The 12,642-nt window shown below is 35.4% G+C and overlaps 1 protein-coding gene across 1 annotated transcript; it reads right to left on the reverse strand.

Annotated features, from left to right (window-relative positions):
- Nucleotides 1–9,594: 9,594 nt before the first annotated feature.
- Nucleotides 9,595–10,590, reverse strand: LOC100022251 (olfactory receptor 10AG1-like). Its single transcript, XM_001374123.5, has one exon. It carries the CDS (start codon nucleotides 10,588–10,590, stop codon nucleotides 9,595–9,597), a length of 996 nt encoding a protein of 331 aa, XP_001374160.4.
- Between the last annotated feature and the right edge of the window lie 2,052 nt (nucleotides 10,591–12,642).

Consider the following 12,642-nt stretch of genomic DNA (forward strand, 5'->3'; position numbering starts at 1 on the left):
AATGCTCATGGGTAGAACGAGCCAATATAATAAAAATGAACTTCCTACCCAAACTGATCTATATATTTAGTACCATACATTTGAACTTCCAAAAAAAAAATTTATTTTGCTGAATTAGAAAAAAAAACATAACAAAGTTCATTTGGAAGAACAAAGGATCAAGAATATCCAGGGAAATAATGAAAAAAATACAAAGGAAGGGGGCCTTGCAGTCCCAGATCACAAACTATACTATGAAGCAGTGGTCATCAAAACAATTTGGTACTGGCTAAGAGACAGAAAGGAGGATCAGTGGAATAGACTTGGGGTAAATGACCTCAGCAAGACATTTTATGACAAACCCAAAGACCCCAGCTTTTGGGACAAAAATCCACTATTTGACAAAAAATGCTGGGAAAACTGGAAGACAGTGTGGGAGAGATTAGATTTGGATCAACACCTCACACCCTACACCAAGTTAAACTCAGAATGGGTGAATGACCTGAATATAAAGAAGTAAACTATAAGTAAATTAGGTGAACACAGAATAACATAAATGTCAGACCTTTGGGAAGGGAAAGACTTTAAAACCAAGCAAGACATAGAAAGAGTCACAAAATGTAAAATAAATAATTTTGATTACATCAAATTAAAAAGGTTTTATACAAATAAAACCAATGTAACCAAAATTAAAAGGGAAGCAACAAATTGGGAAATAATCTTCATAACAAAAACCTCTGACAAAGGTCTAATTACTCTAATTTATAAAGAGCTAAAGAATTTGTACAAAAAACTAAGCCATTGTCCAATTGATAAATGGGCAAGGGACATGAACAGGCAGTTTTCAGCCAAAGAAATCAAAACTATTAATAAGAACATGAAAAAGTGTTCTAAATCTCTTATAATCAGAGAGATGCAAATTAAAACAACTCTGAGCTATCACCTCACACCTAGAAGATTGGCTAACATGACAGCAAAGAAAAGTAATGAATGGTGGAGAGGATGTGGCAAAGTGGGAACACTCATTCATTGCTGGTGGAGTTGTGAATTGATTCAACCATTCTGGAGGGCAATTTGAAACTATGCCCAAAGGGTGATAAAAGACTGTCTGCCCTTTGATCCAGCCATAGCACTGCTGGGTTTGTACCTCAAAGATATAATAAGGAAAATGACTTGTAAACGAATATCTATAGCTGTGCTCTTTGTGGTGGCCAAAAACTGGAAAATGAGGGGATGCCCTTCAATTAGAGAATGGCTGAACAAATTGTGGTATATGTTGGTGATAGAATACTATTGTGCTAAAAGGAATAATAAAGTAGAGGAATTCCATGGAGACTGGAACAACCTCCAGCAAGTGATGCAGAGCAAAAGGATCAGAAACAGGAAAACACAGAGACTGATACACTGTGGTTCAATCGAATGTAATGGACTTCTCCATTAGTGTCAATGCAATGTCCCTGAATAATCTGCAGGAATCATGAAGATAAAACACTATCCACAAACAGAGGAAAAACTGTGGGAGTAAAAACACTGAGGAAAAGCAATTGCATGACTGCAGCGGTTGAGGGGATATGTTTGAGGAGAGACTCTAAATGAACACCCTAATGTAAATACCAACAACATGGAAATGGGTTCGAATCAAGGACACATGTGATACCCAGTGGAATCGCACATCAGCTATGGGAGGGGTGATTGGAGGGGGGGAGAAATAGAAAATGTTCTTTTTTTTCCAATGAATAATGTTTGAAAATGACCAAATAAAATAATGTTTAAAACGAAAAAAAAAAGATGAGTCTTCCTATCCTCTAGGATTCTATTCCCAAGATATTTGGATGCCTTAATTTCCAGCCTAAGATACGTGGAGATTCTCAGTCTTAAAAAGAAATGGGAAATAGGTTATTTAATGAATCCCCTGATCAATGTCTAGAAGTTTAGGGTCACAATTAAGGGTCAAATATTGGAGTGCTTCCACAGTAGGGGGAGATATGTCAAAAAACAAATACTTGTAAAAATCATCATGCCATTATTGGGATATTTTGAAAATCTGTTTAAAGATTTTCAAATTGACATACACATTGATAAAAAAATAATAAACAAACAAATGCTGTGAGCATCCTAAGTGTTCCAAAAATTGAGAATGCTTGAAACAACTCTGATTCTTTTATTTAATTACATTTTATAAGAAATTAAGCTTGATCCCTGACCTAAAACTATATTACAAAGAAGCAGTCATCAAAACAATTTGGTACTGGCTAAGAAACAGAAAGGAAGATCAGTGGAATAGACTGGGGGAAAGCGACCTCAGCAAGACAGTATACGATAAACCCAAAGATCCCAGCTTTTGGGACAAAAATCCACTATTCGATAAAAACTGTTGGGAAAATTGGAAGACAGTGTGGGAGAGACTAGGAATAGATCAACACCTCACACCCTACACCAAGATAAATTCAAAATGGGTGAGTGACTTAAACATAAAGAAGGAAACCATAAGTAATTTGGGTAAACACAGAATAGTATACATGTCAGACCTTTGGGAGGGGAAAGGCTTTAAAACCAAGCAAGATATAGAAAGAATCACAAAATGTAAAATAAATAATTTTGACTACATCAAACTAAAAAGCTTTTGTACAAACAAAACCAATATAACTAAAATCAGAAGGGAAACAACAAATTGGGAAAAAATCTTCATAGAAACCTCTGACAAAGGTTTAATTACTCATATTTATAATGAGCTAAATCAATTGTACAAAAAATCAAGCCATTCTCCAATTGATAAATGGGCAAGGGAAATGGATAGGCAGTTCTCAGATAAAGAAATCAAAACTATTAACAAGCACATGAAGAAGTGCTCTACATCTCTTATAATCAGAGAGATGCAAATCAAAACAACTCTGAGGTATCACCTCACACCTAGCAGATTGGCTAACATTACAGCAAAGGAAAGTAATGAATGCTGGAGGGGATGTGGCAAAGTAGGGACATTAATTCATTGCTGGTGGAGTTGTGAATTGATCCAACCATTCTGGAGGGCAATTTGGAACTATGCCCAAAGGGCGACAAAAGAATATCTACCCTTTGACCCAGCCATAGCACTGCTGGGTCTGTACCCCAAAGAGATAATAAGGAAAAAGACTTGTACAAGAATATTTATCGCTGTGCTCTTTGTGGTAGCCAAAAATTGGAAATTAAAAAATTTTCCAAATCCCCAAGTGCCTTTAGCATTAGCTTAAGTGGGAGGTAGAATACTGGGGAGAGCAGAACAAGCAATGTTATGTTCTTGATATAGAGTGTGGTACAAGGAAGTCCTGCATTTAATATATGTTAAACATCTGCAACCTCAAAATATACACATTTTAACGTTTTGTTTTCTTCCTACATGTGTAATGCAGTATTTGATTTTTTCCCATCTTTTCTCATTTTTTCATTTGAAACACATCACTAGTATTGAAAAGGGTTTTTTTTTTAACTATTTTTACTTTTTGCAATAGAATAAGCTAAAACGTCAATTTGCCAAGCATATAAAAACATACCTAAAAGGTTTTGGGCTATGGCAATCTGCCACTAGTTATTTAAATATTCTGAGACTTTTGCTCAATGGCTACATCTAATCAAAGGAGAAACAGACCACAAAGGAGCACAGGACTTGACTTGAAAAGTGCCAAAGGATCAAAAAAAGGTAATAGAAGCCAAGCCAGTTCTACAGGGATTGATGACATTCTGCACAAAAAGCACAATTTCTTGACCATGTGTGAGACCCAAGATTGAGACTCTTTAACATGTTTTAAATGTAGGACTTCCTTGTACCACACTCTGTATCAAGAACATAACATGGATTGTCCTGGCTCCATTATCCTGAAAAAGCAAAGAAAAATGTTGAATTGGGGAATTCTATTTCCCATTAGTCTTGAGATCTAGTCTCTTTTTTCATTTTCTCTTGATGTGACAACTTCCTGTAGTCCAGGCTGTTAAATTGGGTTAGTGATTGCTTGTGATTATATGTTTATGAGATATTGATTGCTATAAGAACCTGTTGTGAGTTGTGATATTTTTTTCTTTTTTTTTTCTTTTTTCCTTCTTCCCAGATTTTTTTCAAGTTTTCTTTTTATATTTTTATCTTACTCAGAGGTTATTTTTTAAAAATTCCTTTGATTACTGGATTTTTTTTTGATATTTGATTCATATGCCTTATTCTTGACCATGTACCCTTGGGTGATTCCTACATGTATCCTTGTAATCTCAGGGGGTAATGTATTATTATTTTCCTCAGGGGGTCTATGTTATTGTTGTGAACTTTGACTTGAATTTGAGCCTAATTTAGAACAAGACACCACCTCCAAGAATCTAGAAGGTGCCATAAAGATAGCTTCAGAGACCACATGCTGCAACAGAAGACCCAGATTCAACTTTGAGATATGGCAAATTTGAACTTTGGGAGGGTTGAAATGCTTTTGTTTTGAATATACACTCTTATGCCAAAGGTTATTTCCCCCTAATTGGTTTTTGGTCAATGCATCTCTTATTGGTTTTGTTCCTTTTCCATTTTATTTTCCTCATATCCCTAAATTATTATAATTTCCCTTTAAAAACTGTAATATTTGCATATACTTCTAGTTCAAGTTATAAGTTAGTTAGGTTTTCATGATCCATAATGGAGACTGGTCTACCAAAAGATCACAGGGGAAAATGCATTGATTTAGAATCTTGAACCCTAGAGACTACATTTCCCACAATCCTCTTTTCCTTTTCCTATCATATGTCATTGGTTAATTTGGTATTCATTTTGGACTTCCTCCATGCTGGTGCTATCTGCCAGACATCCTGTATCTCTGCCTAGTATCCGCATGGAGGAGGGAGCAGGTTTTTGCCTTCATCTGTTTTTTTTTCTCTGTTGTTTTTTTTTTTTAATTTCTCTCTGCTCTATGTTGAGTTTTAATAAATAGTATTGAAATAATACTTGGAATATTATATATTAATTTTAATTTTCACAACAGAATATGTTGAAGTCCATCTATCTCTTTTTACGAAAAGACTGACAAATAGTCTGAGTAACCTAGAGATTCAAATAAAACATTCATATTGGCTTTGTCCTGTATGAAGTCCTTCCCATTCTACCCAATGCATTTTCCATCCAATCCAAAGAACAATCTAACAAATAATACAATTTTACTGAAGAATGGAGGGACAATGATGCAATCATCAGATGAAGGACAGATAAATTGTGTAAAAGAACTGCAAACCAAAATTAACACCATAGATTTTTTAGGATAATAGGATTTCATATTCTTTTCCATTTGTATATCTCATTTATTTATTTTTTCTTATTTATTTTTTTCTTATTTTTTAATTTTATTTAGTCAATTTAGAACATCATTCCTTGGTTACAAGAATCATAATCTATCCCTCCCTCCCCTAACCCCACCCTTCCTGTAGCAAACACACAATTCTACTGGGTATTGCATGTCTCCTTGTTCAGAATCTATTTCCATATTGTTGATGTTTGCCTTAGGATGTTCATTTAGAGTCTATACCCCTAATCATATTCCCCTCGACCCATATAATCAAGCAGTTGTTTCCTCTGAATGTGGATAGTGTTCTTTCTCATAGATCCCTCCAGGTTGTTCAGGATCACTACATTGCCACTAATGGAGAAGTCCATTGCATTCGATTGTACCACAGTGTATCAGTCTCTGCGTATAATGTTTTCTTGGTTCTGCTCCTTTCACTCTGCATCACTTCCTGGAGGTTGTTCCAGTCTCCATGGAATTCCTCCACTTTATTATTCCTTTGAGCACAATAGTACTTCATCACTAACATATACCACAATTTGTTCAGCCATTCCCCAATTGAAGGGCATCCCCTCATTTTCCATTTTTTGCCACCAAAAAGAGCACAGCTATGAATATTCTTGTACAAGTTTTCCTTCCTATGATCTCTTTGGGGTACAAACCCAGCAGTGCTATGGCTGGATCAAAGGGCAGACAGTCTTTTATCACCTTTGGGCAAAGTTCCAAATTGCCCTTCAGAATGGTTGGATCAATTCAGAACTCCACCAGCAGTGCATTAATGTCCCAACTTTGCCACACACACACCCCCCAGCATTCATTACTTTCTGTAGCTTTTATGTTAGCCAATCTGTTAGGTGTAAGGTGATACCTTAGAGTTGTTTTGATTTGCATCTCTCTGATCATAAGAGATTTAGAACACTTTTCATGTGCTTATTAATAGTTTTGATTTCTTTTTAACTTAAAATTGCCTATTCATGTCTCTTGCACATTTATCAATTGGAGAATGAATTGATTTTTTTTGTACAATTGATTTAGCTCTTTGTAAATTTGAGTAATTAGACCTTTGTTAGAGGATTTTGTTATGAAGAATGTTTCCCAATTTGTTGCTTCCCTCCTAATTTTGGTTGCATTTGGTTTTGTTTGTATAAAATCTTTAGAATTTGATGTAATCAAAATTATTTATTTTACTTTTTGTGATTTCATGCATTTATTTTTTTATATGTTGTGTTTATTTGTATGTATCACAAGGTTTTTTGACTTAAATGTGTTAATAAATTAGTCACATCTTCCTTGTATTGTTTGAAGAATCACAGTCTCTGGTGAAATAGAGAAACAGATCTGGAGAGTAGTTACAAAATGAAGTAATATGATTTAGAAGTAGAATTTTTAAATTAAGGAAACAAACAGTACGGGATTATGTGTATTTTTTTATTTTTGTGTATTTGGAATCTGAACCCCAGAACTACAATTCCTAGTACCCCACTCTCCTTCTCACATTACATGCTCACATAGGCAGGATATAAATTTTGTGTAGCCCAGCCTCTCACACTCTCTTCTCATGATCACATGAGGCTGTTGATGTGGGCTTTTAGAGAGCCAGGAGAACATACTTTACCGAGTTTACGTTTGTTAGATAATTAGGTTTTTATACCTCTATTTCCTTTTTATTCCTTCTATTTCAAATGATTATTAATAAACTTTATAAAATTAATACTTGGAGTGTTGAACATTAATTTAAATCCTACAATTTCTTATATTTATATATAAATGTATAACTTTTATAATATATTAGTAATATATTACATTGTATATGTCTTATTTTTATTATATTATTTCCAGTGGCTAATTGACAGTCCATAAAGATATTATTGTGCCTTACACTTAATTGCTAACATTGTCTATTTCCAAATTTAAGATCAATTTTCTGAGTAATTTGCTAAGTTGGTTTCAAATTTAGTACTTTACCTAGGATCATGAAGTCAATATTTTAGACAGAACTTGAACTCAGGCCTTCTTGACTCTAATGTGAGTTCTTTACCTATATTTTTTGTCTTTTATTTTCTCATAATATATTTTTCATGGTTATATGATTCATGATTTTCCCATCCCTCTTCACCCCTCCCCTGCCTGGAGATGACAAACAGTTCCACTGGGTTATACATGTATTATTGTTCAAAGCCCATTTCCATGTTATTCATATTTATAGTAGAGTTATCCATTAACATCAAAACCCTAATTATATCCCCATCAAACCATGTGCTCTCTAATGTTTTTCTTCTGCATTTCTGCTCCCATAGTTCTTTTACTGGATGTGGATAATGTTCTTTCTCATAAATCCCTCAGAATTGTCCTGGATCATTGCATTGCTGTTAGTAGAAAAGTCTCTTATATTCAATTGTGCCACAGTGTATCTGTCTTTGTGTACAATGTTATCCTGCTCTGTTCATTTCACTCTGCATCAATTCCTGGAGGTCTTTCCAGTTCACATAGACATCCTTCAGTTCATTATTCCTTTCATCCCAATTCCATCACCAACAGATACCACACTTTGTTCAACCATTCCCCAATCACGGGATACCCCCCTCATTGTAATTTCTTTTACAAATTGATTCATATACCTCATAACTCAGCCATTCATCCCTGAGTGATCCCTGTGTTTGTTATTATTCAACGCAGGGGGGCCAAGTTATTGTTGTGAACTTTGATTTAAATTTGAGCAATTTTAGGATAAGAGACTTGCTATCTCCCAGAATTCAGAATGTTCCATGAATATAGATACCTGCAGAAACCACGTGCTTCACCAGAAGATCCAGAGTGAACTTTGGAATGTGAATTCAACAATGGGGGGTTGAAATGCCTTTGTTTTGAATGTATACTCTTATGCCAAAAGGAACTGCTCCCAAATTGGCTTTTTGTCCACCTAGTTATCATTGGTTTTGTTCTCTTTTCCTTTTATCCAGAAATTATTGCAATTTTTAAGTTAATTATGTTTCCATGATCCTTTTGGGGAAACTGGTTTCCCAATAGGATCATAGGGGGAATGTGTATAAATGGAGATTTTGAGCCTTTGGACTTCATACCCCAGAAGTCCCTTAATATTTCCCAAAACTCCATTTTCCTGCATACCTACATTTTGTGTGATTGTATTTAAGTGGTTGTAACTCCTCCCTCTTCCTCTCTTGGACCTGTGACCAGATTGAAGTCAGGCAGTTCTTTTGTTTTACTTATCATTAATAAAACTTATAAAATAAAATATTTAGTTATTGATTATTAATTTAAAAACCCACACTAGGCATGTAAATCTAGGAGATTTCTACATGCTTGTTTCCCAGTGGAATCTCAGGGTAATTAGGATTTGCTCCCCAGAACTTTCTCTCCCAGCATTCCATGTTCCCTCTCATGTTACATGCTAATGTAAGGAAGATATAAGTTTTGTGTAGCCCTACCCTCTTGTTCTTATTTCATCTAACTGTGGCTGTGAAAGTTTTAAACAGGCTTTTAATTTTGTCCTATTATTTCATCTGCTTCAAGTGATTTTTTTAACTCTTACCTTCCATCTTATAATCAATACTTTGTATTGGTTCCAAGGCAGAAGAGTGGAGAGGGCTAGACAATGGGGGTTAAGTGAATTGCCCAGGGTAACACAGTTGGGAAGTATATGAGGACAGATTTGAACCTAGAACCTCCCATCTCTAGGCCTTGCTCTCAATCCCCTGAGCTATGCAACTACCACCTGCTTCAAGTGATTATTAATAAATCTAATACAATATAACTCTTGGATTTATTGGATATTAATTTAAATTTTACATACTTCATAATTAAAGATAAAAGACTTTTACTCATACACTGAAAAAAAACTATGTTGATGTAAAGGAGAAATCATGTACACTTAGGAAACTTTTCATCAAATCTCTCAGAGATTTCTCTGCCTTTCTTTGGATCCCTGGCACTTATCACTTTCCAAGTATATAGTATATGTTTAATAATACTTATTTTCTGATTATTACATACTCTTTATCTGGAATACTTAGATCATTTCCGCAATTTCCTACCTGACATCCAAAAGAAAGATAATTCTGAAATGGCAAGAAGAAAAATTAAAGTGAACAGAATTAGTGTTTTTATAATACTCAAATACAACTTCCACATTATACTGGGGACAGTTCTAGGAAGTGTCTGAAATTATTCAAGGGTCATCAATATTTTTGAAACAATTAAATTCAAGTCCCAGAATTCTCTTAGTATTAGGAGACTTTTTATTTGAGACTTTATATGAAATTTTAGTATTATGGCGTCCGTTTCAGTAAAATGATTTATTTCGTGAACACAATCACTTAGATACTAATTTCCTAAATGCAGCAATAACATCTTTATTTCTCAGGCTATATATGATGGGGTTAAACATTGGAGTAACAATAGTGTAGAAAAGTGAGAGCACTTTGTCAATTCCTGTGGCATTGGATTTTGGTCGTGAATAGCCAATGATCGCAGAACCATAAAATAAGAATACAACTGTGAGGTGAGCGGTACAGGTGGAAAATGCCTTAAATCTCCCTATGGCTGATGGAAGCTTCACAATAGTGGCAATAATTTTTACATAGAATCTGATTATCAAAATAAAAGGAAGCATGATATACAAAGCAACACCACCATAAACAGTGAATTCTATCACAGAGGTGTTCCCACAAGCCACCATCAGTAGTGGGAGTGTGTCACAGAAAATATGATTGAGTATTTTAGAACCACAGAAGGGCAGAGAAAAAATTTGGTATATCTGCCATATTACTGCTGGAATCGCAGCAAGCCATGAACCTATGACCAAGCCAATACATATTCGATGATTCATTATGAGAGGATAATACAGAGGCCTACAGATGGCCACATAGCGGTCATAGGCCATCACAGCTAGTAGTAAACACTCAGAACCCGCCAGAATAAGAAAGAAAAAAAGTTGTGTAGCACAGGCTAACAAAGTAATATTTCTCTTTTGTGTCCAAAGATCTGACAACATTCTGGGGAGAGTTACTGAAGTGTAACAGATTTCTAAAAATGAAAAGTTTCCAAGGAAAAAGTACATGGGTGTTTGTAGCGCTGGAGCAACCTTAGCTAATGCAATGATGAGCCCATTCCCTAATAAAATACTCACATATATGACCAAGAAGAATCCAAACAGAAATCCTTGGAGATTAGGCATATCAGAAAATCCCAGGAGAATGAATTCCTCCACAAGAGTGATATTTCTTTCTACCATTTTATTTTCTGTTTTTCCACTTGATGAAAATGGTGAATGTGGTTTAGCCAATTCATTTCTATCTTGAGTCTCCATTTTATTCTTTGCTAAATAAGAAAGATAAATTAGATGTTTTCTAAATTCCCTTCTACTTCTACTATTCCCTGTCAAGTTCCCCTCAATCTCTGTCAGTCTATATACTAAAATTGTTGGTATGTCTGGTGTTTTAGGTCTATATTTTAGGTAAGCTTTCTCAGATGTTAGCAGTCATTCCCATCTATTTTAATAACACTTGTGAATTTCACTTTTGTACAAAAATGTTCTCTTGTCTCTTAAAAATACAACAGGGGCAGCTGGGTAGCTCAGTGGACTGAGAGTCAGGTCTAGAGATGGGAGGTCCTAGGTTCAAATCTGGCATCAGACACTTCCTAGCTGTGTGACCCTGGACAAGTCACGTGACCCCCATTGCCTAGCCCTTACCACTCTTCTGCCTTGGAGCCAATACACAGTATTGACTCCAAGATGGAAGGTAAGGGTTTAAAAAAAATACCACAGTCAGCTCTTATCTATTAGCAGGTAGCTTCTGGGCAAAACTCTGGGGATTATGTTTTTAGAAGCTTTGGTTTTAGTTGCAGAGAAAGGACATGGTGTGCAATAAAACCTGAGGAATAACCCTCAGTGTCAAAAAATACAAATAGAAATACAATTGAATACCTACAACTATTTTTTTTAAAACCCTTACCTTCCGTCTTGGAGTCAATACTGTGTATTGCCTCCAAGGCAGAAGAGTGGTAAGGGCTAGGCAATGGGGGTCAAGTGACTTGCCCAGGGTCACACGGCTGGGAAGTGTCTGAGGCCAGATTTGAACCTAGGACCTCCAGTCTCTAGGCCTGGTTCTCAATCCACTGAGCTACCCAGCTGCCCCCTCTACAACTATTTTTATCTAAATTTTATGATCTAGGATTAGGAGAATTGCTCGTTTCCAAAATAAATAGTTCTCTTTTAATCTCTCGCTTCCTGTTGGACAGTGTATATACATACACACACATACTCATATATGTATAAAAGAACTTAAAATTCATGTATGTGTCTACTGGGAAGATTAAAATTAATATCCAATACTCAAAGTATTATTTTAATACTGTTTATTAAAAATTTTAAAATAACTCCAGCAAGCACCCAAAAGGCTCCCTCCTTCCTGCTAGTATGAGCCAGAGAGAGAGAGAGCCTCATGGGCAGAAACAGAAACTCCAAAACTCCCTCCATGTAAGGAGATGCACAAACAGGAAAAGTAAAAGTGGATTGTGGGAAATGTAGGCACTAGGGTTCAAGATTCTAATGATGCTGTATAACATTGTCAATTTATCCATATGTAGACACTATATCTATATATTTACATAAGAGTATAGATAGTACATACACATATATTTGTATATGTATTAGTATAAAGCCATTTTTCTCAGCAGGGGTCTTTGCCTTCTTAATCTTTAAAAGCTTGGATGCTACTACACTCTATTGAGGGTTCCAGTGTAACACAAAGGACCTGGGTTCCTTAATCTGTGGAGGGAACAGCTGACATGAAAATCACAGGACAGGGAGAAAGTAAGAGTAAAAGAAACTATACCAAACACACACTCAATGAACTCCTTCTTTTTGCTCCTCTACAAGGGGTGGCCCAGAGGTTTGTATTTAAATACAAATCAACCAATGAGAATCAAGCAAATTTGCAATCCAATAGATGAAAGAAATCAACATTTGTTTTCACACAGATATAACAAAATCCTTGGGAAAGGGTGTTCATTCCTTCATTTGCTTATTCTCAAGTGAGATCCAACATGCAAGTCTGTTTCCTGTAGTTTATGCCTATGTACCTAATTCATTGATCTTCCCTGTATAGAATATTATCTATAGGAAGCCTTTCCTGTAATCACTAATATGTGAGCATTTCTTACTACCCGACTTTTGGGAAGCTGCTTGCTGGAATGTTGGCTGAGAGGACGGGCCTCTTTGTACAATAAGTTTTCTTTCCTGACTTAGTATTTTAGCGCCCAATCAATTCTTTTATTGAAGGATCCAGTACAAATCAATCTTGTGGATTATTAAATATAGTCATAAAAAGAAAATCGCTTTAGCAACCATATCTAGCTT

Source organism: Monodelphis domestica, chromosome 6 (genome assembly GCF_027887165.1).
Source record: "Monodelphis domestica isolate mMonDom1 chromosome 6, mMonDom1.pri, whole genome shotgun sequence".
NCBI classification, from domain to species: domain Eukaryota; kingdom Metazoa; phylum Chordata; class Mammalia; order Didelphimorphia; family Didelphidae; genus Monodelphis; species Monodelphis domestica.

What these genes read in the sequence shown, in the direction of transcription:
- LOC100022251 (XM_001374123.5), bottom strand. Translation starts at nt 10,590, where the DNA reads ATGGAGACTCAAGATAGAAATGAATTGGCTAAACCACATTCACCATTT.